The sequence below is a fragment of the Rhamphochromis sp. 'chilingali' genome, assembly GCF_963969265.1.
Source record: "Rhamphochromis sp. 'chilingali' genome assembly, chromosome: 8".
NCBI lineage: Eukaryota > Metazoa > Chordata > Actinopteri > Cichliformes > Cichlidae > Rhamphochromis > Rhamphochromis sp. 'chilingali'.
In genome coordinates this window covers 10,047,323-10,069,921 of record NC_137935.1, presented here as the reverse complement: position 1 = coordinate 10,069,921, position 22,599 = coordinate 10,047,323, and the positions used below count along the sequence as shown (strand labels likewise).

The 22,599-nt window shown below is 41.9% G+C and overlaps 1 protein-coding gene and 1 long non-coding RNA gene across 2 annotated transcripts in view; both read left to right on the top strand.

The window, feature by feature from the left end:
* Nucleotides 1-22,599, top strand: part of LOC308401490 — a 303,063-nt gene that overhangs the window by 226,815 nt on the left and 53,649 nt on the right. The window lies entirely within an intron of this gene.
* On the top strand, nucleotides 6,152-7,142 carry LOC308401486 (olfactory receptor 10G4-like; the record flags this gene model as incomplete). The annotated part of the gene is made up of 1 exon (XM_080889704.1): nucleotides 6,152-7,142. One exon carries the CDS (start codon nucleotides 6,152-6,154, stop codon nucleotides 7,094-7,096), a length of 945 nt encoding a protein of 314 aa, XP_080745830.1. The 3' UTR covers nucleotides 7,097-7,142.

Below are 22,599 nucleotides of genomic sequence, written 5' to 3'. Positions count from 1 at the left end.
TGGCGTTGTGCTCGCTCCCATCAGGCAGCACAGTGTACCCTCAAGAAACCCTGCAGCCTGTATCAGGGTCGTCATCTGCAGGTCCTTCACGACGTGAATTCTAAGCCCTTAAAGACACATTGCCCAGTGTCTGCTCCCCCACGAGGTGAGAATCCTACGGGCGTCCTGTACCTCGATCGTCCTACAGAGAGCGGCCAAGTCCTGTTAAAGGTTGTCCCAGTCATCCTTCACCATAATGGCAAGACTTTGAGCACTCACATAGTTTTGGATGATGTGGAGTCCTTGCAGCGGAAGTAGAGACACCTCAGAGGCCTGCCTCTCCAGGCCTTCAAGAAGGTCAAACCTCTCCTTCTCATTGGCAGTGACCACCCACAGCTCATCACTGCAACTGAAGCTGTCCGTCTTGGTCCACCGGGTGGTCCCGCTGCTATGCGCACCAGGTTAGGGTGGACACTACAGGGTCCCTCCAGCCTTATCGGTTCCTCTTCGCTGCCACAACAGTGCCTCTTCACAACTGCTATTCCTCCCCAGGTGAGTGAGCTACTCAAACATGTAGAGAAGTTATGGCAGGTAGATGTCATCCCAGTGCCAGAAGGCAAGGTGGTTACCCGTTCAAGAGAGGATAACTATGCAGTTAGCCTGCTAGAGCAGAAGACAGTTCGTGTAGAAGTCGAGGGCATCCAACGCTATGCCACCCCCCTCCTTCGCCGCCAGAACATGCCACACCTTAAAGCTAGCCCTAACGCTGTTGTTCCCAGTTTGAGAAGCGTGGAGAGAAGGCTCCAGAAAGATCCAGAACGAGCTAAGATCTACTGGGTGGAGATAGAGAAGTTGGTCCAGGCCGGTTCGGTGGTTAAGGTGTCCCCCTCGAGGTTGTTCAAACAGATGAGTCATGGTACATCCCTCACCCCCTTGTTAGCCACAATGGCAAAGATTGCCTTGTGTTTAACTGTTCTTTCCAGTTCCAAGGCCAGGCCCTCAACGAACATCTTCTGCTGGGCCTACCCTGAGTGCATCAAGATTTTGTTACAGAACACACACACACACACACACACACACACACACATACACACACACACACACACACCTAAGCCTGTATGCAATACCTGCTCCTCTGACAATCCCTGTTACCTTCAACCTGTGTGAAGTCAATACAAGAGTCTGCACTATCCTCGGTGTCTTCATTGTCTCCCTTCTGAACATTCTTCCGGGCCTTGAGCAGTGTTCTGGCCGACACTCCGGGGAGTGGTAGCGGCAAATCTGAAAGCACCTTACAGTCCTCCCAGTCCAAGCTATCTACCCAACATAGATATTGACATTTTCATATCGGAATTTATCCTGCAACATGAACCATGGGTAATGGAAGTATCGATATTTCAGGATCGCTCTGCACATCACTACTCCTCAGTTTTAGAATAAGACAGTAGACAGCGGTGAGGAGGAGAGTGCAAGTGCGTCACAAAAACACGCAAATATGACTGACACCCATAAATGAAGCAGCACCTGACTGCAGTTTAAAGAAGAAGCAGGTGCTAACTGAGAAGAGATTCAGCCAATCCAAGCTGAGGCATTTGATTTTTCTGAATGTCAACCTGCACTGAGGACATACAGTTTGGCTACTAAGTTTGGTTCTGTGGATTTCTGTTTTGTTTTTGTGTTAAATCAAAATTAAAAGTTTAATTAAAATATTACACAAATGTAAGAATGCCTGCTTTTGTAACAGAACAAATACACAAAATAAGGGAATTATAAGGCTTCTCATAAAAACGCTAAATGCAAAAGGTTTTATCAACACAACACACAAAGCATTCATATTTGCCAAGTAAAGATAAAATATGAGGCTACAGATGATAATAAATTAAGAGCCAATTGGTAGCCAAAAGAACCGGCTCTTCTTTGGGAGCCATGCCACAAGAGCCGGCTCCCATCACTAGTTTATACAGTTTGTAATTGAGAGACTGCTCCATTCATTTTGGGCATATCATTTTTGAGCTGGAAGCCCAGAAAGCTCCTTGGTGCTTAACAGGCTAAGCTCCAGTTTTTAACCTCAAACAAATGGTCAGACTTAAAGACTCAATCAAAAGCTAGAAATCGCTCCCCGTTTTGTTATCTCCCATAACCCACCCACCTGGTCCCGAAAGCTATCTCGGATCTAGTACCCTCATAACTCTCTTACCTCTTCTGCTACATGCCTTTCCTCTTTTGAAGTTACTCTAGGGTACCAATTTCCACTGTTCTTTAAGAATGAGATTGAGCTGGCAGTTTAAATCATTCAAAGCACATGCAGCATGCCCAACGGGTTTAGATCCATACGCAGGTTGCTTTGTGCCACAGCCGGTAGTGGCAATATGTTGACCGGTGTATTGCCACTGCTGACCACGACAGAGACGTGGTTCAAGGATAAAATAAATAGCAGTTTATTAACAACTATTTAAAACATCCCATAAAAGCATTAACAGGTGGATCAATATACATATATTCTAAAAAGTTCAGAGCAGAGGCTTACCAGTGGGTGACAGAGATGCCAAATGAGGACGAATAAAAAAAAAAGAGAAAATCCACCGATAAATGTGCAGCACACTGTCACACACTCACACTCTAGTGCAGCTCAAACAAAGGTGTGTAGTACACCAAGGGTCCCACCACCAAGACACCCCAGTCACTTCCACTTCAGGCCCTCTGCATCTAAATAAAAGAAACAAAAGAAAACTATAATGGATTCAAAACAAACTTGATATACACCCCCTGTGGCTAGCCCAACCACAGAACACACTGGTGATAGAAAAGTAGCTAGAAAACGGGCCTCCTTCCAGTGGTGCAAAGCAAAAACAAAAGGTTACAAATCAAAACATTCAAAAACCAAATATACATCGGAATGAATTAACCCTGTGCTCGAAGCAGACGGCATCACAATATCACTCCAAATCGTCGTCCGTCCGACAATTCTAATTGGATACTTCGGTCAATTAACATGCACGTCCGCAGGCTTCCATATCTGGCATGTATGGCGCCACTGTTCTCTGAATTATCCACTTCTATAAAACTGGCAGCAACAGGGAAAAGAAAATCCCAAACAGGAAAAGGAAGGCAAAGCAGCAGCACTTCTGTTCTGTTAGCTGAGCGTAGAATAGAAAAGGCGTAGCGGCCCTGCTGTAAAGCTACTGGCCGCCCACTAAGGCCCACACTTCCTGCAATACATAATGAGTGTTTACTAGAAAAGAAAACAATAAAAGACAGATTGTGAAAAATCAGAGTTACGTACCAATTAAACGGCGTCACCCGATTTATTAACACAGTGGATCATAGGAGGCTTCTGCACCTACGACCTATAAACAACATTGGTTTACCACTGAGTGAAATAATGTACGCCCTGCACCGAATAAACACATACCAGCCACGATGGAGGCTTCAGGAAGGTAATCCACGGGTGATCTCTGTAACACAAACAACAACCAACATGAGTACTGCCAATTCAGGCTGAGGCAACAACGACATGTACGCAGCTCCTACCTGTAACACCGGGAGAAGTCAGGTGACCGAAAGGAGATAACAGGTACACGATTCGGGGATGCTCAGATGGCCACTATTTATACTAGTGCCCCCTAATGCGCCTGACTAAAAGTGGGATCAACCAGAACATTTAATATTCCTTCTGCCACATTAGCAAGGCCTGCGGGCATGATGGGTTGTAACAGCACTTTTATTTCTTCTATCTCATGCATGAGAAGGGACGTCAGACACGGGGCACTGAGAGTGTCTCTGACAATGAACAGTCCAGCTCCTCTTTTAAACACAGTTGCAATACACAAGGCCTTTCACCGTTGTTGTTCACAACTTAGATCTAAAAAAGGATTCCACTTTCCACTACCTGTGGGATTCTCCCCCACTCTGGCTTCTTCCTGTGTGAATGGGGAAAGGGGAGAAAGAAAGAGGGAAAGAAAAACAGTGGGGAAGAGGGACGGGGATAAAGGGCAAAAAACAAAAACCAACAAAATAAGCAGACAAAAAATACACATATCAATCACCTGGATCACCTGTTGAGAAAGAAAAAAGAAAACAAGCATTTAACAAGGGATAAACAACATCACGATGATCTATGGGAATATAATAGTAAATACTAAGTGTTAAACATTATTGTGCAGCACGTAAGATCGACAGCGCACAGTGTGCTTTGAGGTAGGAGCCAAAAAGGGTGTAGTTTGTGTGTGTGAGCACCTGTGTGTACACCTGTGAGCATGAGCGCGCTTGTATTAAAAGGTTCCTTCATGTAATGATCTGCTAGAGGGTGTGGGGAGCCACAGCCCCGTCCTCCAGGGTATGAAGCAGGTATGGAGGAGATCAAAACTCCAGACATCCAGAGGCCCCCAGAACACAGGAGACCAAGGAAGACCAACAGAGGGGCAGCTGCGCCACTGTCCCAGAAAGAGCTGAGGAGAGTCCCAGATGAGGGGTCACTCAGCAGTTGCCGAGCAGAAGCCAGGAGGGGTTGCAGGTTCTAACCAAACTTAGAATATAATTTTTACCAGATTCACACTGTCCAAAACATAAACCCTGGGTCAGAGATCAAGGATGGATGATAAAGTTTGTAATGGTAAATGTCCTGTATTTGTATAGCGCTTTTCTTAGTCCCTAAGGACCCCGAAGCGCTTTACAATACTTTCAGTCATTCACCCATTCACACACACATTCACACACTGGTGATGGCAAGCTACAATATAGCCACAGCCGCCCTGGGGCGCACTGACAGAGGCGTAATCCCTCCAAAACCGTAACAACTTAATTTGTTACAGCTAATAAATATAAGGAATTCTTCTTTCTACAAGAACAAAGTTTCTATAGAGATAATATCTTAGTGTCTGAAATGAATTTATTTAGCATTGTCTTACATTCTGATCAGTTACATATGCCTGATTTTCATATTCTCACGTGTAAATCATGAAGATCTAGATTAGATTAGATTAGATTAGATTAGATTAGATTAGATTAGATTAGATGAAACTTTATTAATCCCTCGGGTGGGTTCCTCCGGGAAATTCAGTTTCCAGTAGCAAAGCACCGAAAGAAGTTGCATGTTACAGATACATTAAGCGGAATGAGAGTAAGGATATAAGCATAAATACACCATATATACACATATACACATATATAGATACAGAATATACAATATGGATAAATAGGATTGCTCATTTGAGTGAGTATATTGCACAGTGATTATTGCACAGTCGAATATAAGAAAAAAAAGACAAAACAAAAAACAAATATTGCAAATATTGTACAGTGTATCTGGCAGAAGTCATTAATTAGTTTCCCACCTGTTTACTTGACTCCATCCTTACCAAACTATTCAAATGTGTCTTGTGTTTACAAGCTTTTGTACACTGAATCTGAATGTTATGTGTTTTTATGGTTGCAATTTATCTCAGAATTTATCTCAGAATCTAGTAGAGAGATCAATCAGAATAAAAATCAGAATCTCTGAATTTGAAAAGGGCCAAAGCTTTGATTCGAACCCGGGCGGCTTCTCTCAGCCAGCTTATCCCAGTGAGCTAAACCGGCGCCTTTGTATATGTGAAATTTTCTTTAAACGAACTATTAAAATACTACGTAGAATGTAGTTAATCTTAATCAAGTACAAAACTATTTGTTATTTTGTCGTTGCTTCATCTGTGATGGATCTACTGTCAGTGTTAAAAATAACTGCCATTAGTTAAGTTAATATTTTCAAAGGTGCAATTTCCTTATGGTGATAGCTTCTGTGTTATAGCAACTCTAAAGAGCCAAAGTAAAAGTAAATTAAAGTATCCAGCCATCCTCATCTTACCTTTGGGTGGATGGGAGCATGGTTCTGCAATCTCTGGGGATATGTAAATAGAAAATTGTCTATGCCACAATGCAGTGTCACTGGATGACGGAAGTGCAGAGTGAGAATGTACGGTTCTTATGAGGCTTAAAATGCGAAAGCACAGGTACTTTGTCATCAAAGCCAAACTGTCTGTTTAGCTGGGCTATTATTTTTTTATAATCACTGTCTACTGCTGCTAAAGATTTGAAATATCTTTAACCACCTTTTGCTTTGAGAGGTGTTTTTTATTTTTGTCTTTTTACTTTATCAATTCCAATTTGAAACTTATTGTAATTACATTTTTTTAATATGTCTTTACAGAATGCGTCAACCAAACTAACACATTTTATTATAGGTGGCTTTGACACAGTCAAAAGGCCTGTAGCAGTTGGTGTGGTTATGCTGATAACTTATTTACTAGCTGTTACTGGCAGTTTGGTCAATATCATCTTCATTGTTTCTGACAAGCAGTTACATAAACCAATGTATCTTCTGATTTGCAATCTTGCCTTTGTTGACATACTGTATACCTCTAGTGCCACTCCAACAATGATCGGGGTTCTTCTTGCTGGTTTTAATACCATATCATATGTGGAGTGTTTAATTCAAATGTGTGTTTTCCAGCTGGGATCAACAATGGAGATGTTTTCTTTAACAATTATGGCATTTGATCGATTAATAGCTATAATTTATCCTCTTCGGTACCATAGTTATTTAACAAATACACGTATAATGGTACTTACATACATTCTGTGGATTGTTGCCTCTGGTTTTGTGGCTGCTTCACCTGCAATAGTTGTCCCTCTCCCTCACTGCACCTTGAGGCTTAGGTACACTTTCTGTGACGCTGCTGCTGTATTACGAACCACTTGTGTTGACCCAGAGAAATATTTCAATCAAGGTGCCAGTAGGTTATTTTTTCTGTTATTTTTCACATTCGTTTTCATTTGTCTTTCATACTGTGGGATCTTGTTTTTTGTGAAATTATCATCAAATAATGACAGAATGAAAATGGGAAGCACTCTTGTGAGTCACCTGATTTGTGTAATATGTTTATACTGTCCCATTTTTATCCTTGCTATTTTGACCAGGTTTGGTGTGGTATTAACTCTTGAAGAACGCCAAGGTTTATTAATTGGCACCATCCTCGGTCCATCTCTTGTAAATCCTTTTGTGTATTGTCTTAGGACAAAGGAAATTAAAAATAAGATTTTTAAGATACTTAGAAAGGCTAACACAGCTAGAGTCTTGTGAACTGTGAGTACACTTACTTTTAAAATGGGCAGAAATGTTGGAATATTCATATGCATTTTTTAAACTTTGTCCTGGTCAGATTTGTGAACTTTTGAGTCCTATTTATGTGAGAAGAATCAACCTGTAAATCATTACACTTACAGTCATATTTAAAAAGTAGATTGAAGATTATTTTCTTACACAACAAAATTTTGAAAGACAAAATGTTCCAATTCACTGTGGCACATTTGAGTTTTGGATTAAATGCACTGACGGCTCAAAGAGCTTACGATTCAAGTAGTGAACAGGCAATTTCTCTCATTTATTCTTTATCATGATTATTTGTTGTTGTTTGTGAGCGACACTGTTTGACACTAACAATTTATGAAGTAATTACTGTGTTGTTTTGAACCAAAATAATGTTTGTCATTAAATTCTGGAATGCCTGAGAAGAAAAGGTTAAATTGTTTTGTTTAGTTGTTTTAAATGTTTGTTTTGTTTTGTTTTTTATAAGTGGGTGAATGACAACATTCTTAAAACAGTAGGGAATTGACCAGATAACAGTGCGAGAATTATTATAGTGAGCACACATGGACTGAAGGGAATTTTTAAACAAAGATAAAGATAAAATGTGAAGAGAAATGGGATCTTTTTATTGATTCAACTACTTTGACCAGCTCAGATAAAAATGTTTCTTAAATAACAAACTCAGCTGGGGTAGGAACAGGTAACAAAATGAAAGTTGCCAAAAGGAGAAATATGAATTTTCATATGAAAATATGAAAAGAAATGTGTATAAAAAAAGTACAAACATTTTCATTTTCAAATATGGCAAGTTTTACTTATGGGCGGTCACCATTTAAGGTTGCACAGTTTTCATATAAACAACTGAACATTGTCTGGTGATACCTATTCTGTAATTTCAATAGCTTACAATAGATAGCTCATGCAGAATCAGGACATCTCAATCCGCTCTTCATCATTGCATAAGCCATTTATTTTTCTTATATTTCATGCATTCTAAAGTCTATACAACAAACACAAAAAAGAAGCTTTTATTTTCAATGACATCATTGCTATCAATAAATAGGACAATAAATAGGACTTTGTGCTTCTTACTTCTTACAGCTCACGCTGCCATTGCTCTTCCCGTTTGGAGCAGCAGTATCAGTCGGTGACCAAAATGGACTTTTTTCTTTCACCTCACCATAAACCAGAGACCGTTCGCCATAAATCTAACCCAAAGACTGTATTTTGTGATGACATTCTGGACTATCCCATTACCACTTGTTACCATGCTGCTTCTAAAAGGACTGCTTTGCCCTAGGAGGCTCAATTCAATTCAATTCAATTCAATTTTATTTATATAGCGCCAAATCACAACAAAAGTCGCCTCAAGGCGCTTCATAAATACAGAGAAAAACCCAACAATCATATGACCCCCTATGAGCAAGCACTTTGGCGACAGTGGGAAGGAAAAACTCCCTTTTAACAGGAAGAAACCTCCTGCAGAACCAGGCTCAGGGAGGGGCAGCCATCCGCTGCGACCGGTTGGGGTGAAAGAAGGAAGACAGGATAAAAGACATGCTGTGGAAGAGAGACAGAGGTTAATAACAGATATGATTCAATGCAGAGAGGTCTATTAATACAAAGTGAGTGAGAAAGGTGACTGGAAAGGAAAAACTCAATGCATCATGGGAATCCCCCAGCAGCCTACGTCTATTGCAGCATAACTAAGGGAGGATTCAGGGTCACCTGATCCAGCCCTAACTATATGCTTCAGCAAAAAGGAAAGTTTTAAGCCTAATCTTAAAAGTAGAGATAGTGTCTGTCTCCCGAATCCAAACTGGAAGCTGGTTCCACAGAAGAGGGGCCTGAAAACTGAAGGCTCTCCCTCCCATTCTACTTTTAAATACTCTAGGAACAACAAGTAAGCCTGCAGTGCGAGAGCGAAGTGCTCTAATAGGGTGACATGGTACTACAAGGTCATTAGGATAGGATGGGGCCTGATTATTTAAGACCTTGTATGTGAGGAGCAGGATTTTGAATTCAATTCTGGATTTAACAGGAAGCCAATGAAGGGAAGCCAAAACAGGAGAAATATGCTCTCTCTTTCTAGTCCCTGTCAGTACTCTTGCTGCAGCATTTTGGATTAACTGAAGGCTTTTCAGCGAGTTTTTTGGACATCCTGATAATAATGAATTACAATAGTCCAGCCTGGAAGTAATAAATGCATGAACTAGTTTTTCAGCATCACTCTGAGACAGGATATTTCTAATTTTAGAGAGGTTGCGCAAATGGAAGAACGCAGACTTACATATTTGTTTAATATGTGCGTTGAAGGACATGTCCTGGTCAAAAATGATTCCAAGGTTCCTCACAGCGTTACTGGAGGCCAAGGTAATGCCATCCAGAGTAAGAATCTGCTTAGATACCATATTTCTAAGATTTTCAGGGCCGAGTACAATAACCTCAGTTTTATCTGAATTAAGAAGCAGAAAGTTAGCGGCCATCCAGGTCTTTATGTCTTTAAGACAGTCCTGCAGTTTAACTAATTGGTGTGTGTTATCTGGCTTCATGGACAGATAGAGCTGGGTGTTATCAGCATAGCAGTGAAAATGTATGCTATGTCTTCTAATGATGCTGCCTAAGGGAAGCATGTATAATGTAAACAGAATTGGTCCTAGCACTGAACCCTGTGGAACTCCATAATTAACCTCAGTGTGTGAAGAGGACTCCCCATTTACATGCACAAATTGGAGTCTATTCGATAGATATGATACAAACCACTGCAGCACAGTACCTGTAATACCTACAGCGTGTTCTGATCGCTCTAATAGGATATTATGGTCAACAGTATCGAACGCTGCACTGAGGTCTAGCAGAACAAGCACAGAGATGAGTCCACTGTCAGAGGCCATAAGAAGATCATTTGTAACCTTCACTAAAGCTGTTTCTGTTCTGTGATGAGCTCTGAAACCTGACTGAAACTCTTCAAATAAACCATTCCTCTGCAGATGATCTGTTAGCTGTTTGACAACTACTCTTTCAAGGATTTTTGATATGAAAGGAAGGTTGGAGATTGGCCTATAATTAGCTAAGACTGCTGGGTCTAGAGATGGCTTTTTGAGTAAAAGTTTAACTACAGCCAGCTTGAAGGCCTGTGGTACATAGCCGATTATTAGAGATAGGTTGATCATATTTAAGATCAAAGAATTAATTAATGGCAGGACTTCTTTGAGCAGTTTTGTAGGAATGGGGTCTAAAAGACACGTTGATGGTTTGGAGGAAGTAATTATTGAAGTTAACTCAGAATGACATATTGGAGAAAAAGAGTCTAACTTAACATCAATGGTACTAAGAGTAGCTGTAGATAATATTGCATCTGTGGGATGATTATTGGTAATTTTTTCTCTAATGATAAAAATTTTATTTGTGAAGAAGTTCATGAAGTCATTACTAGTTAACGTTAAAGGGATGGTTGGCTCAAAAGAGCTCTGACTTTTTGTCAGCCTACAGTGCTGAAGAGAAACCTGAGGTTGTTCTTATTTTCTTCAATCAGTGACGAATAATAGGATGTTCTGGCTTTGCGGAGGGCTTTCTTATAAAGCAACAAACTATTTCTCCAGGCTAAATGATGATCCTCTAAATTTGTGACACGCTATTTCCTCTCCAGCTTACGAGTCATCTGCTTTAGGGTACGTGTTTGAGAATTATACCATAGAGTCGGGTACTTCTGATTTGAGACCTTAGTTTTCACCGGAGCTACAGTATCCAGAGTCGTACCGTACGTAGTGAGGAGGTAAAATTATTAACAAGATAATCGACCTCTGTTGGAGTAGTATTCAGGTAGCTGCTCTGCTCTATGTTGGTACAGGGCATTGAAGATGATAACAGTGGGTGGATTATATTCTTAAACTTAGTTACAGCACTTTCAGAAAGACATCTACTTTGATAAAGTCTACTCTCCACTGCTGTGTAATCAATTATTGTAAATGTAAATGTTATCAGGAAATGATCAGACAGGAGAGGGTTTTCAGGAAACACTGTTAAATGTTCAGTTTCTATGCCATATGTTAAAACAAGATCTAGAGTGTGATTAAAGTGGTGGGTGGGTTCTTTTACATTTAGAGAGAAGCCAATTGAGTCTAATAACAGATTAAATGCCATGTTGAGGCTGTCATTTTTAGCATCTACATGGATGTTAAAATCACCCACAATAATTATTTTACCTGAGCTCAGAACTAAATTAGATATAAAGTCTGAGAAATCAGACAGAAACTCTGTGTAAGGCCCAGGTGGACGATAGATGATAACAAGCAAGACTGGTTTCTGAGTTTTACAGCTGGGGTGAACAAGGCTAAGCATCGGGCTTTCAAATGAATTAAAAGTCTGTCTTGGTTTTTCGTTGATTAATAGGCTGGTGTGAAAAATTGCTGCCACACCGCCCCCTCGGCCTGTGCTTCGAGATTTCTGGTAGTTAGAATGACTCGGGGGTGATGATTCATTTAAACTAACATAATCATCCTGCTGCAACCAGGTTTCTGTAAGGCAGAGTAAATCGATTTGTGGATCAATTATTAAGTCATGTACTAACAGAGACTTGGAGGAGAGAGACCTAATATTTAATAATCCACATTTCACTGTTTTACTCTTTGGTTCAGATGTGGATACTGTATTTTTCTTTCTTTGTAATTGTTTATGTTTAAGTTTTTTGTTGCTGGTTTTTAGTTTATTTTTTGTCTTTTTGGGAGCTGACACAGTCTCTATGGAGATGGGTTTTTTGGGGGGTAGCAGGAGGAGAGAAGCTGCAGAGAGGCGTGTAAGACTGCAACTCTGCTTCCTGGTCCAAACTCTGGATAGTCATATTTTGGGGGGTTTAATAAATTTGTCCATATTTCTAGAAATGAGAGCTGCTCCATCCAAAGTGGGATGGATGCCGTCTCTCCTAACAAGACCAGGTTTCCTCCAGAAGGTTTGCCAATTATCTATGAAGCCCACATCATTTTTTGGACACCACTCAGACAGCCAGCAATTTAAGGAGAACATGCGGCTAAGCATGTCACTCCTGGTTTGATTGGGGAGGGGACCAGAGAAAACTACAGAGTCCGACATTGTTTTGGCAATGTTGCACACCGATTCAATATTGATTTTAGTGACCTCCGATTGGCAGAACCGGGTGTCATTACTGCCGATGTGAGTTATGATTTTACTGAATTTACGTTTACCCTTAGCCAGCAGAGTGTTGAGTAATTGCATATGAGAGCATGAGGGTGGGAATGGATGTTTGTATCTGTGTGTGCCTGTATGTCTGTGTTCATATGTCAGGTCGGGTATCAGACGCCACCTCTCTGGGGACATCTCAGGCCCTCCAAGGTATGGAGGCCTATCTCCCCCCACCACTTTCCCTGCAAGTGGCAGACACCCTCAGACATCGGTGCGTTGGTGGGTCTTTGTGTCCGTTGGTGGCTGTTTATCAGGGCCTGGAGCCTGGGGCTCGCTCGGGCCACTTCGGGGGTGGGGTGCCCTCGGCCTCTCGGCCTGGGGCTCGGTCACTGTGGCGCAGCTGGCTGCCGGCGGAGCTCCCGTGCAAGTCACTGCAACCCCCCATGGCTTATGCTCCGCGGCTGCTGAGTGACCCCTCATCTGGGACTCTCCTCAGCTCTTTCTGGGATAGTGGCGCGGCTGCCCTTCTGTTGGTCTTCCTTGGTGTCTTGTGTTCTGAGGGCCTCTGGATGTCTGGAGTTTTGATCTCCTCCATACCTGCTTCATGCCCTGGTGGACGGGGCTGTTGCTCCCCACACACTCTAACAGATCATTACATGAAGGAACCTTTTAAAAACAAGCACGGTCATGCTCACAGGTGTACACACGGGTACTCACACACACAAACTACACCCTTTTTGGCTCCTACCTTAAAGCACACTGTGTCACGATCCTGGGTCTTTGACCCAGCGTTTTAAGTTTTAGGTAATGTTTGATATTTATGGTTTATTTTCAAGTTCATTAGATTACCTAAGCTCATTTGTCTATTTCGATTCCTCTTGTATTTTCTTCCCCTGTATTTACGTTTCCCTCACCCTTTGTCTGTGAGGCTGTTTTGACTGCATGTCTTATGTTATCAAGTTTGTATTGTCATGTCTCCTTCACATGTTTCCTGTTTTATTTTGGAAGAGTCTGGTGTTCTTTGGTCATTGTAGTTAGTGTTACTCTCCCCTGTATTGTCCCCTGTTCTCATGTGTCTCCACTTCCCCTGATCACCTCATGTGTGTATTAAGTCCTCAGTCTTCTTTTGTTTGTCGTCAGGTCGTCTGTTTTTCTCGCCATAGTCAGAGTCACAGCCATTGCCATAGTTAGCTTTCATAGTTTGTTCCCAGTTTAGTTTCTGTTTAGTTATTGCTCTTCTGCTGCCCTCATTCTCGTTTGTTTCTTTGGTGATCATCAGCCACAATAAAAGGCTCACTTTTGTTTAAGTTCACTCCCGTATCCTCACTTGTGTTCGCACCTAGGTCCACCACACACATCTCCGCACGGTCTGTCTCCACAAACCGTGACAGTACGACCTGACCATGCCGGACCCAGCGACACGAGAGGGAGATTGTTAGGTTTTGTATTGTTGATTGTCATTTATGCTTAGAAATATTTACTTATGTATGCTTAGAGTTTTACAATTAGTTGTAGATTGGTAGAGGTTTGATCCTTGATAGTCTGCAAACTTTGTGTCCATTAGAGAGCACTTTGGGAGCACAAGAGAGGTCGTACCTTGTCTTATTGTTTTACGGTAGGATTAACGTAGCTACGTCTGTTCTAGTCTAAGTGCTTTTTGTTTAGATGAACTGCTGGACTTCCTCACCGTGTTATCTAGGGTGAACCATCTAGGGTGAGGGGGAGACTACCCTCTTCCTGACCAAGGATGTTTGCTTTTGTGCTTTCATGTTATATGACCCTTTGATCAGCAGTACCACACACACACACACACACACACACACACACACACACGGTACTCTTTGTTTGTATGTAGACGTCATATGTTAATGACCCTATGCATATTCATGTAACCACAATAAAAGGAGTGCTATGGGGAACCTGGCTGAGAGTCTGACGGAGGTCAAGTGGTGGAACGACACTTGGCTCCAGGCAGGTCTGCCTCATGCATGAGTAACATGAAGAACTTTGCCTACTTCGGGTCTTGCTTGCTGTGTAATTATATTGTCCTCAACGTTCCAGCGAATAGGTTCAAGCTACAAACCTATCATTAATTGGTCCTTCGAGAGCCGGAGCCCTGGAGTCGACATTCACCGAGGGGAGAAGAGACACACTGAAAGACTGACGTCAGCCAGGAAGTTCCTGTAGTAAAGTCCCGAGACGTGAGAATTTGTCATCGGGCCGGTGGATTAGCTGTCTGTTTTCTCTCCTCGATGAATGACGATCAGCGGGATCCGACGCTGATATTACACGCTAAGCAACACCAAGTAAGTCCCTAGAGCCTGACTCTATAACCGTGTGGTTGTGCAGTCTCCACCACTTTGTGAGGCGTTGAGAAGTTCGCTACTTTGTGGAGCGATAAGTGAGTTTTTCGCTGCTTTGTGGAGCGATAACTGAGTTCCTCGCTGCTTTGTGGAGCGAGAGGTTCCTCGCTGCTTTGTGGAGCGAGAGGTGAGTTCTCCGCCACTTTGTGGGGTGTTGAGAAGTTCCGCGGGGTCCAGAATGTGCTGGACAATAGGCCTATTTTGTGTTGTTGTTGTTGTTGTTGTTGTTGTGTTTGAGTGTGTTTGTGTGAGTGGGTGCGGAGCAGAACACGTGGTCTGTGACACCGGCTGTTGTTGTTATCATGGATTCCTAAGCAACCAAGAGTGCGTCAGAGGGTGACAGATGTTTATGCTGGACTTTGCTCCTGGCAGCACAAAGTATTTAAAAAAAAAAAAAAATAGAGAGCGACGGCTCCTTAGCTGCGCGGGTTCACGCGAGCACGGTCGCGCGGGTTTCACGCGGACCTGAGCCGTGCGGTTAATCGCAGGCTTATAAATGGAAGAGATTCAAATGTTAGAAGTTTTCAGAAAACACACCAGCCTTGAGAAGGCCAGCTCACATCAGCAGCACTTAAGATATGCTCTGGTGAATGGCTTTCCCCCACCCCTTGCTGACATAAAATGTTTATTCTTTAGCTTGCCCTGATCAACAACAGCCTGTGTGCCAGACCATAGATTTAATTGAGGTGGATAGTTGTTAAAAGTAATCTGCATTAAGCTTAGGGTTGCTCAAATTCAGTACAATGAGGTGAAGTAAAATAGGTAAATATTTAAACTACTGAAGTGCATAGAGGCATTTGATCTGTGTGAAAGACTGTCGTCTTATTATGAGCCATTGTTGAGGTATAGAGCACACCTGTGAAAACAACTAATATGCTGAACCCCGTATGAAACATCTAAAAGTACATGATGGAGAAGCTGAATTGAATGTGAAAGTGCAAGTCTTTGCCACTGTGGGCAAAGCACGCAACCACTGTGTGAGGTTGCGTTGCGGTCTCTTCTGAGCTGATGAGCAAGCTACACATCATCAGATCGAGAGCTGTCTGAGAACTCCTCAGAGAGAGGGAAACAGAACTATGATAACTGTGATAACTGGAGTGTGCAGAGTTTCCGTGAGCAGTTTTTCTGCATCTTGACTCATGTGTGTAGAGTGTTCATAGCATCAGCATCATGTTTTTGTTTATTTGTTTTGTTGGGTTGGGTTGAAAATATTTAAATAAACTTGTGATCATGCCTATGGATCACCATGGCACATATCATCAGCCATATGATTTATTTATGCAGATGAAAAAGTAAGTGTGAATGTGTTTGACGTCACAGTGTTTTTGTGCGCTGTGTAAAAGTAATTGCCTTTGATTGTGAGAGCGGTGATTCTGCAGGTCACCAGCTATTGTAAAGAAAAAAAAAGAGTGAAAAAGAGAATTTATATTGTAGATGAAAAAAATCATAGGAAAAAGGTTTTGTGTTGATCAGCCAAGAACAACTACAATCTCATTTTCTGCTTTTAAGAAAAGACTGTTCACAAAAACAGAGAAAGAGAGAGAGAGAGATGTGTGTTGATTAAGCAGCGATAATAATAATAATGAAAATGTCTTAGTTTGTCACTTTCAGGTGAAAAGCAGACCTGAATCAATTTTCCACATGCAGCGGTCGGAAGAAAGTTATAGTTTAACATCATTGGAAACATTCAGGCCAAGTTTCTGGCTAACTTATTTACAGCACCATGTGTCTCTCAAACTCACAAGCAAGCTCTCACTCCTCCCTGAAGACAAGGAATGCAGCTCCAAAGAGCAATAACATGGCAGATAAAGAGACAGCAGCAAAGTCCTGAACAAAGAGTCCCAACAAGCAGCAGCAGTGTGGACAAACGGCATCAGAGAAGAAGAGCAAACCCATCATCCTGCCTGATCGGATGAATGGCACTGTGTTTCCAACAAGCTGCAACTTCACTATGCATGTGAAGAAAACTTTTGAGGAGAACTGAGGAGACTGTTGGAGTTTGACATTTGCCACCTTTGGAGTAAAATGGCAAGAAGAGACAGTGAAACACAGGACAAAGCTGAAGGAGAACTGCCTGCTATTGGACTGTTGAAGTGGGAGAGGACAACAGAGTGAGAGGAGTGGTGAGAACACAAAGGAATTTTGTTATTTAAGTTGGGAAATCAAAATTTGGGTTAGCAAACCTGGGGAAAAGAAAACCGACTGCTTAAGTTGGAAAATTGTGAAGGAGTCCGAAACACTGCAAAAATAGAAACATATACAAAATCACACACACAAGCAGAACATGCATTAACCCTACTAACACAAACACAAGAGAGTTCATGAAGATTAGACAACATCTTAAGCACGTGAGTCTGTTTACCATCTTGTCCAAGTCACCTCGTGTGATGCAAAGACCAGTGGACTCATAGCACATTAGTTAAGAAATGATCAAATAATAGCAGAGAAGTGTGTAGGAAAGGCAGCTTTAAGAACATGCCCTGCTGGAGATGCAGCTCCACAGACATTGATTAAACCTGCCTAATAACACAAACACACATGCAATGAAGATCAGCTTCTTATCTCATCATCAGTGTTAAAATAGTGTAAATTTAGCAGACACTTGTTATCAAATGCTGAATTTATCCAATGCAAAAAATTGACTCTCTAGGTTGCAGGACAACAGTTTAACTTTTGCGGGAAAAAAGATTCTGGTTTGACCAACCAGTGATCAGACAATAAATTTAGTTGTTGATATAGTAAATTGGGAGAAGCTTCCTGCTTGATTGATGCAGCACAAGTAATTTACTGTATGAGGGAAATTGTCTTTTGTGATACTATTTTGAACATGCATTTCTGTTGTCCTGTCATCTTAGTGGGTTAATAGCTGATATGCAAATTAGTTGATCGTTCTTAGATTAAGGAAAGGTGACTGAATTCTAGCACGAGTGAATGAGATGTGTTGGAGTTTGTTGTGTGTTGAGTGGAGACTCTAAAACACTGAGTTTCCTGTTTTGATGTGCGAGTGAATCCTGTACCTAGATACACAACTCTGAATACGTCAGAACAAACTTTTTTTGTGAAGTGCATGACAACATGTCACACGTTTTATGATGAGGGGAAAAAGGAAAACTGAATAAAATCTGTGGCCTAAATGAGTGAAGAGCACAGACCTGGGCATTAAACTCCTAGCTAATAGGACATTAGGATTGTGTTGTGTGTTGTGCAGCTGATGGTTGGTTTGGAGTGAATCTAGCTGATGATTTTTCTTTTGTTGTGAAGTTGAGCCTGCTAATTAGTATGATGGTATGATAAACCATGCTAATGGTATGATTTACCCTCCTGAGATGAGGAGCTTGTGTCATGACTTAACAAGGCCTTTTTATTTTGATACTTTCACAGTGCACTTTAAGTTTTGTTCGATAATCTCTGTCGTTTGAGCAGATCTGCACGATTAGAACAGAAAGCGCTGTACGACACGTCGTCGAGAAAATTGTTACAAGTGAGCTTCTCCACATTAAAATGGGCTCAGGAGAACGCCACTTATTTGGGACAATTAGAAATTAAGTTCCTGTCCAAAAAGGATTCAGCGATGTAATCCGAGCTAAAGTTCTTTTTCTTTTTGAAATGACGTCATTTTGCTGAGAGTGGAAACTAAATGCGACGATCGATTCCACTATCAGCAAAGAAAGAATGAATGCATGAATGAATGAGTGAAAGAAAAAAAAACTGATTGGTAAAAGCTGACAAGACTTTACTGATGTAACACGACTGTGCGAAGTTAACCCCACCTGACAAAGGTGCAGATGAATTTATGTGTGTTTCCTTTTACAGGAGCACAAAGATGACAGCAACATTCGAGGTTGCGTGACGATTTAAGCTTTTAAATGCCACTTTCTGTGTCTGTGCATCTACCAGGGGTGTTATTCACTACCTTGTGTTGCTCACAGAGGAAACTGTGAGAAAGTGTGCATACATCTGCGCAGCGCTAACATTTGCATTTTCTTTTCTACAGCATTACAGTTCTTCATGTGACTTGATGATGCGATTTATACCAGGACAACTGGTTGATGTTTTTTCCTACTACAGGATTTTTGGGTTTATATGTGAAGAAAACTGTGTTTACAGGTTATGAGTTGGTGATGCTGTTACACTGTGTTTTTGGGAAAATGTGAAGGTTACTTTGATAATGTGAATAACATGTGAGAAATTTCCTGTGTTGAAAACTAGTGTCACTTCTTTCCACAGCTATGGATGGCTAACTTTATGGTCTTTTTATGGCACCTCTGGAACCTGTCAACCTGCGTCTGACCACGGTCAATGTGTATTGCTAATGTTTGTTTTTCTGAGAATGCATGTAGAAGATTCAGCAGAAGCAGACAAGTGACATGAGAAAAACAAATAAGAGATGCAGTGTTTATGGAATAGTTTAATATGGTGCTCATTAGCTGGCCACTTTTGAGCCCATAGTAATATATGAGTGGAGTGACTTTGCTTAAGGGAAGTCACCGATTACATTAATGTTGACTGAGTACATGGGATGATCCATGTCTGAGGCAAATTATGGTAATAATTGTAGTTTACTGATTTGAGAAAACCTGCACATGACACTTGTCTTGCTAGTGCTGAATACTTATTACTCTTAGGATACAATTGTTTACAAGTGTGAAGTTTGATTTTACTTCCAGATCTTGTTCTACAGGCCATGATGGTGTGTATGCAGGCTCCTGGCGGAGCCAGTTTTTAAGCAAATTTAATATACAAAATACACTAACATCTTTTATTGCAGGATTATAGGTCCAGGGTGGTGCTGCTCCAGAGGAGGAGACGCCCTGATGTTGCCTGGGACATGATTTAGCTAACCCTTTTTTCTTTACGACAGGAATCCAGGTTTGATGAGTTGACTCATGGGAGTGTCCATGCGTCAAGAGGAGGGGTCCAGGATTAACATTAAATAATGTTTTTTTATTATTGTTGCAGTGATTTGTGTGATTAACAGTTTATTTACAGGTATTAAACCTATGCAAGTGGTGCATCCAGGTTCAGATGAGGCTTTGATGGCCTATAAGTAAAGTTCACTGAACTAAAAAACGTTGTTTGATGATTGTTGACATGGTCTCCAAATAGAAGTTTTTCCTCCTAGCAAGGAAATATAGGTGCAGCAGTCAGAGTATTGCTGAAAGGGATCTCCTGAGAAATCTTCAGATGCCCAGTGAGAAGCAAGAACCATTCCAGGCATAGCTGACAGCCCAGGCAGTGGTTGAGGTCAAAGGTCAAGCTGGTTGGGGCCCATCATGAGATCAGACTTTGGAGCCACAGCAAGGACCACGAAACTGCGTTGGAATGAGAGCTGTGCCAAAGGGGGCTTTCCAGAGGCCAACAGAGGAGATTGTGGACAACAGACAGGCACCTGAAGGATGAGGGGAGCGTGCCAAGCTCCATCGACAGCGCAGAGGGAGTCTAAGGATGACATCATGATTCTGTGAAAAGCACAGGAACCAGAAGATATGGTGGTGATGACAGCAGTTTCCTATGAACATCACCTAATGCTGTGCCACTGCACTGTGCATACGATGACACTCTGAAGACTGCTGGGATCATAACAGCAGTAAGATAACTGAACCCAGCACCCTTTCCACAGAGGGGTTTTTCTGCAGAGCGTGGACAATGGAGGAGTCATAAGTATCCCCCTCGCAGGACGAAGGCCTGAAGTGAGGTGATGGGGGTTGGTAGAGGCCATAAAACTAGAGTGCTGAAGAGGTCTGCAGCTTTGGAGATAGCCAAGACCCATGTTGACAAACAACAAAACCAACTGGTATGTTTAAATGTTTATTCTACATACATTTGGACTCTGGTCCTATGGACAATGATGGAAACAACTGGAAGAGACATTTATGACGCCCTGCAGAACTTAAAACACTCTGCAGAGAGACATGTGATTTGCACGCCCGGAGGAAGCACCACCAAGCTGGGATGTTTTTGAAAATGTTACTTTCTTATTTTAACTATTGAATTAATAATTCATTTGTTTGCTCGTAGGATGCAGTTTGCCATTGGATGAGATCAATGAGGAATGGGATAACTGCTAATACATTTGTTAAACTGTGTACTTTTACAGTAATTTAGGGTGATTTGACATATGCTGAGTATAAAAATGTTTGCATTGAAACTGTCAGACATGAGGTGATCATAACTGGGAACTTTTCTAGCATAAAGGTCAAAAGGGGGGAATGTTAGGTTTTGTATTGTTGATTGTCATTTATGCTTAGAAATATTTACTTATGTATGCTTAGAGTTTTATAATTAGTTGTAGATTGGTAGAGGTTTGATCCTTGATAGTCTGCAAACTTTGTGTGCATTAGAGAGCACTTTGGGAGCACAAGAGAGGTCGTACCTTGTCTTATTGTTTTACGGTAGGATTAACGTAGCTACGTCTGTTCTAGTCTAAGTGCTTTTTGTTTAGATGAACTGCTGGACTTCCTCACCGTGTTATCTAGGGTGAACCATCTAGGGTGAGGGGGAGACTACCCTCTTCCTGACCAAGGATGTTCGCTTTTGTGCTTTCATGTTATATGACCCTTTGATCAGCAGTACCCCACACACACACACACACACACACACACACACACACACACACACACACACACGGTACTCTTTGTTTGTATGTAGACGTCATATGTTAATGACCCTATGCATATTCATGTAACCACAATAAAAGGAGTGCTATGGGGAACCTGGCTGAGAGTCTGACGGAGGTCAAGTGGTGGAACGACACTTGGCTCCAGGCAGGTCTGCCTCATGCATGAGTAACATGAAGAACTTTGCCTACTTCGGGTCTTGCTTGCTGTGTAATTATATTGTCCTCAATGTTCCAGCGAATAGGTTCAAGCTACAAACCTATCAGAGATCATCCAGACGGTGGAGTCGCTATGTAGTAAATGGTTGCAGTGTTCAGGAGGGGAGGAATGAGAAGAGTTAGCTCGCCAAGTAGGGGTATGCGCGTCTGTATTTCCCTGGTTATGGGGGGCACTACATCTACTGATCATTGACTTTCTCGTCACCGCTGTCCAACTCCGTCCGCCGCAGCAGCTGCCCACTGTGCGTACTGCGCCGCCTGAGCCCTGCTGTTGTGCTGTTTCCCCGCTGCTTCGTGAGCCAGAAGCACTCAGGGTCGGAACGGTGAGGCTCACCACGACACACCATCCGCTCGTGCTTCCGCGTCTTCACCACAGTCTAGCCGCAGGGTGCGGCGCACGGAGATGACGGAAGCCATAGACTTTGGTGAGGAAGAGCGGCAGCAGGTGTTACGGGCTTATCGGGAGGAAGAGCTCCATTGGAAGCCCTGGCTTCCAATGGAGTGTGGTTCAATTTCTTACTCTTAAACCCCCCAAATTACTATCCAAAATATACAGAATGCTTTCTAAAACAGATGAATCAATATCACTTCCTATTGCAAAATGGGAAGCGGATTTATCAGTTAACTTAGACCTAAACTTCTGGTCTCAGATTTGCTTAAAAACCTTTCATCTAATTAGAAATCCCAGTCTTCAATTAATTCAATACAAAATATTACATAGAGTGCACTATACAGGTCATCGGATGTTCAAGATGGGCTTTACGTCTACCAACAACTGCTCACACTGCCAAACCAATTCACCGGACAATTATATCCACGCTCTTTGGTTCTGTCCACCAGTTCAGAAGTTTTGGCGCGAGATATGTGAAGACTTATCGAAGTGTCTGAAATGTAACATTCCAACTTCCCCCTTAGTGTGTTTGTTGGGCAGCTTAGATAATGTCACTTCAGAAAAGAATATCGCCCATATGGTTTTCACTGCCCTATGCATAGCCAAGAAAACAGTCCTCATGAACTGGAAAAATAAAAACAATCTTAATTCTAACCAATATAGAAATTATCTATTAGATTACATTAGTCTTGATACAGCCTCTGCCACCACATCAGATCAATTGCTCTGGGCTCCTTTGATCAGCTCCATCACCTAGTGGGGGTGGGGG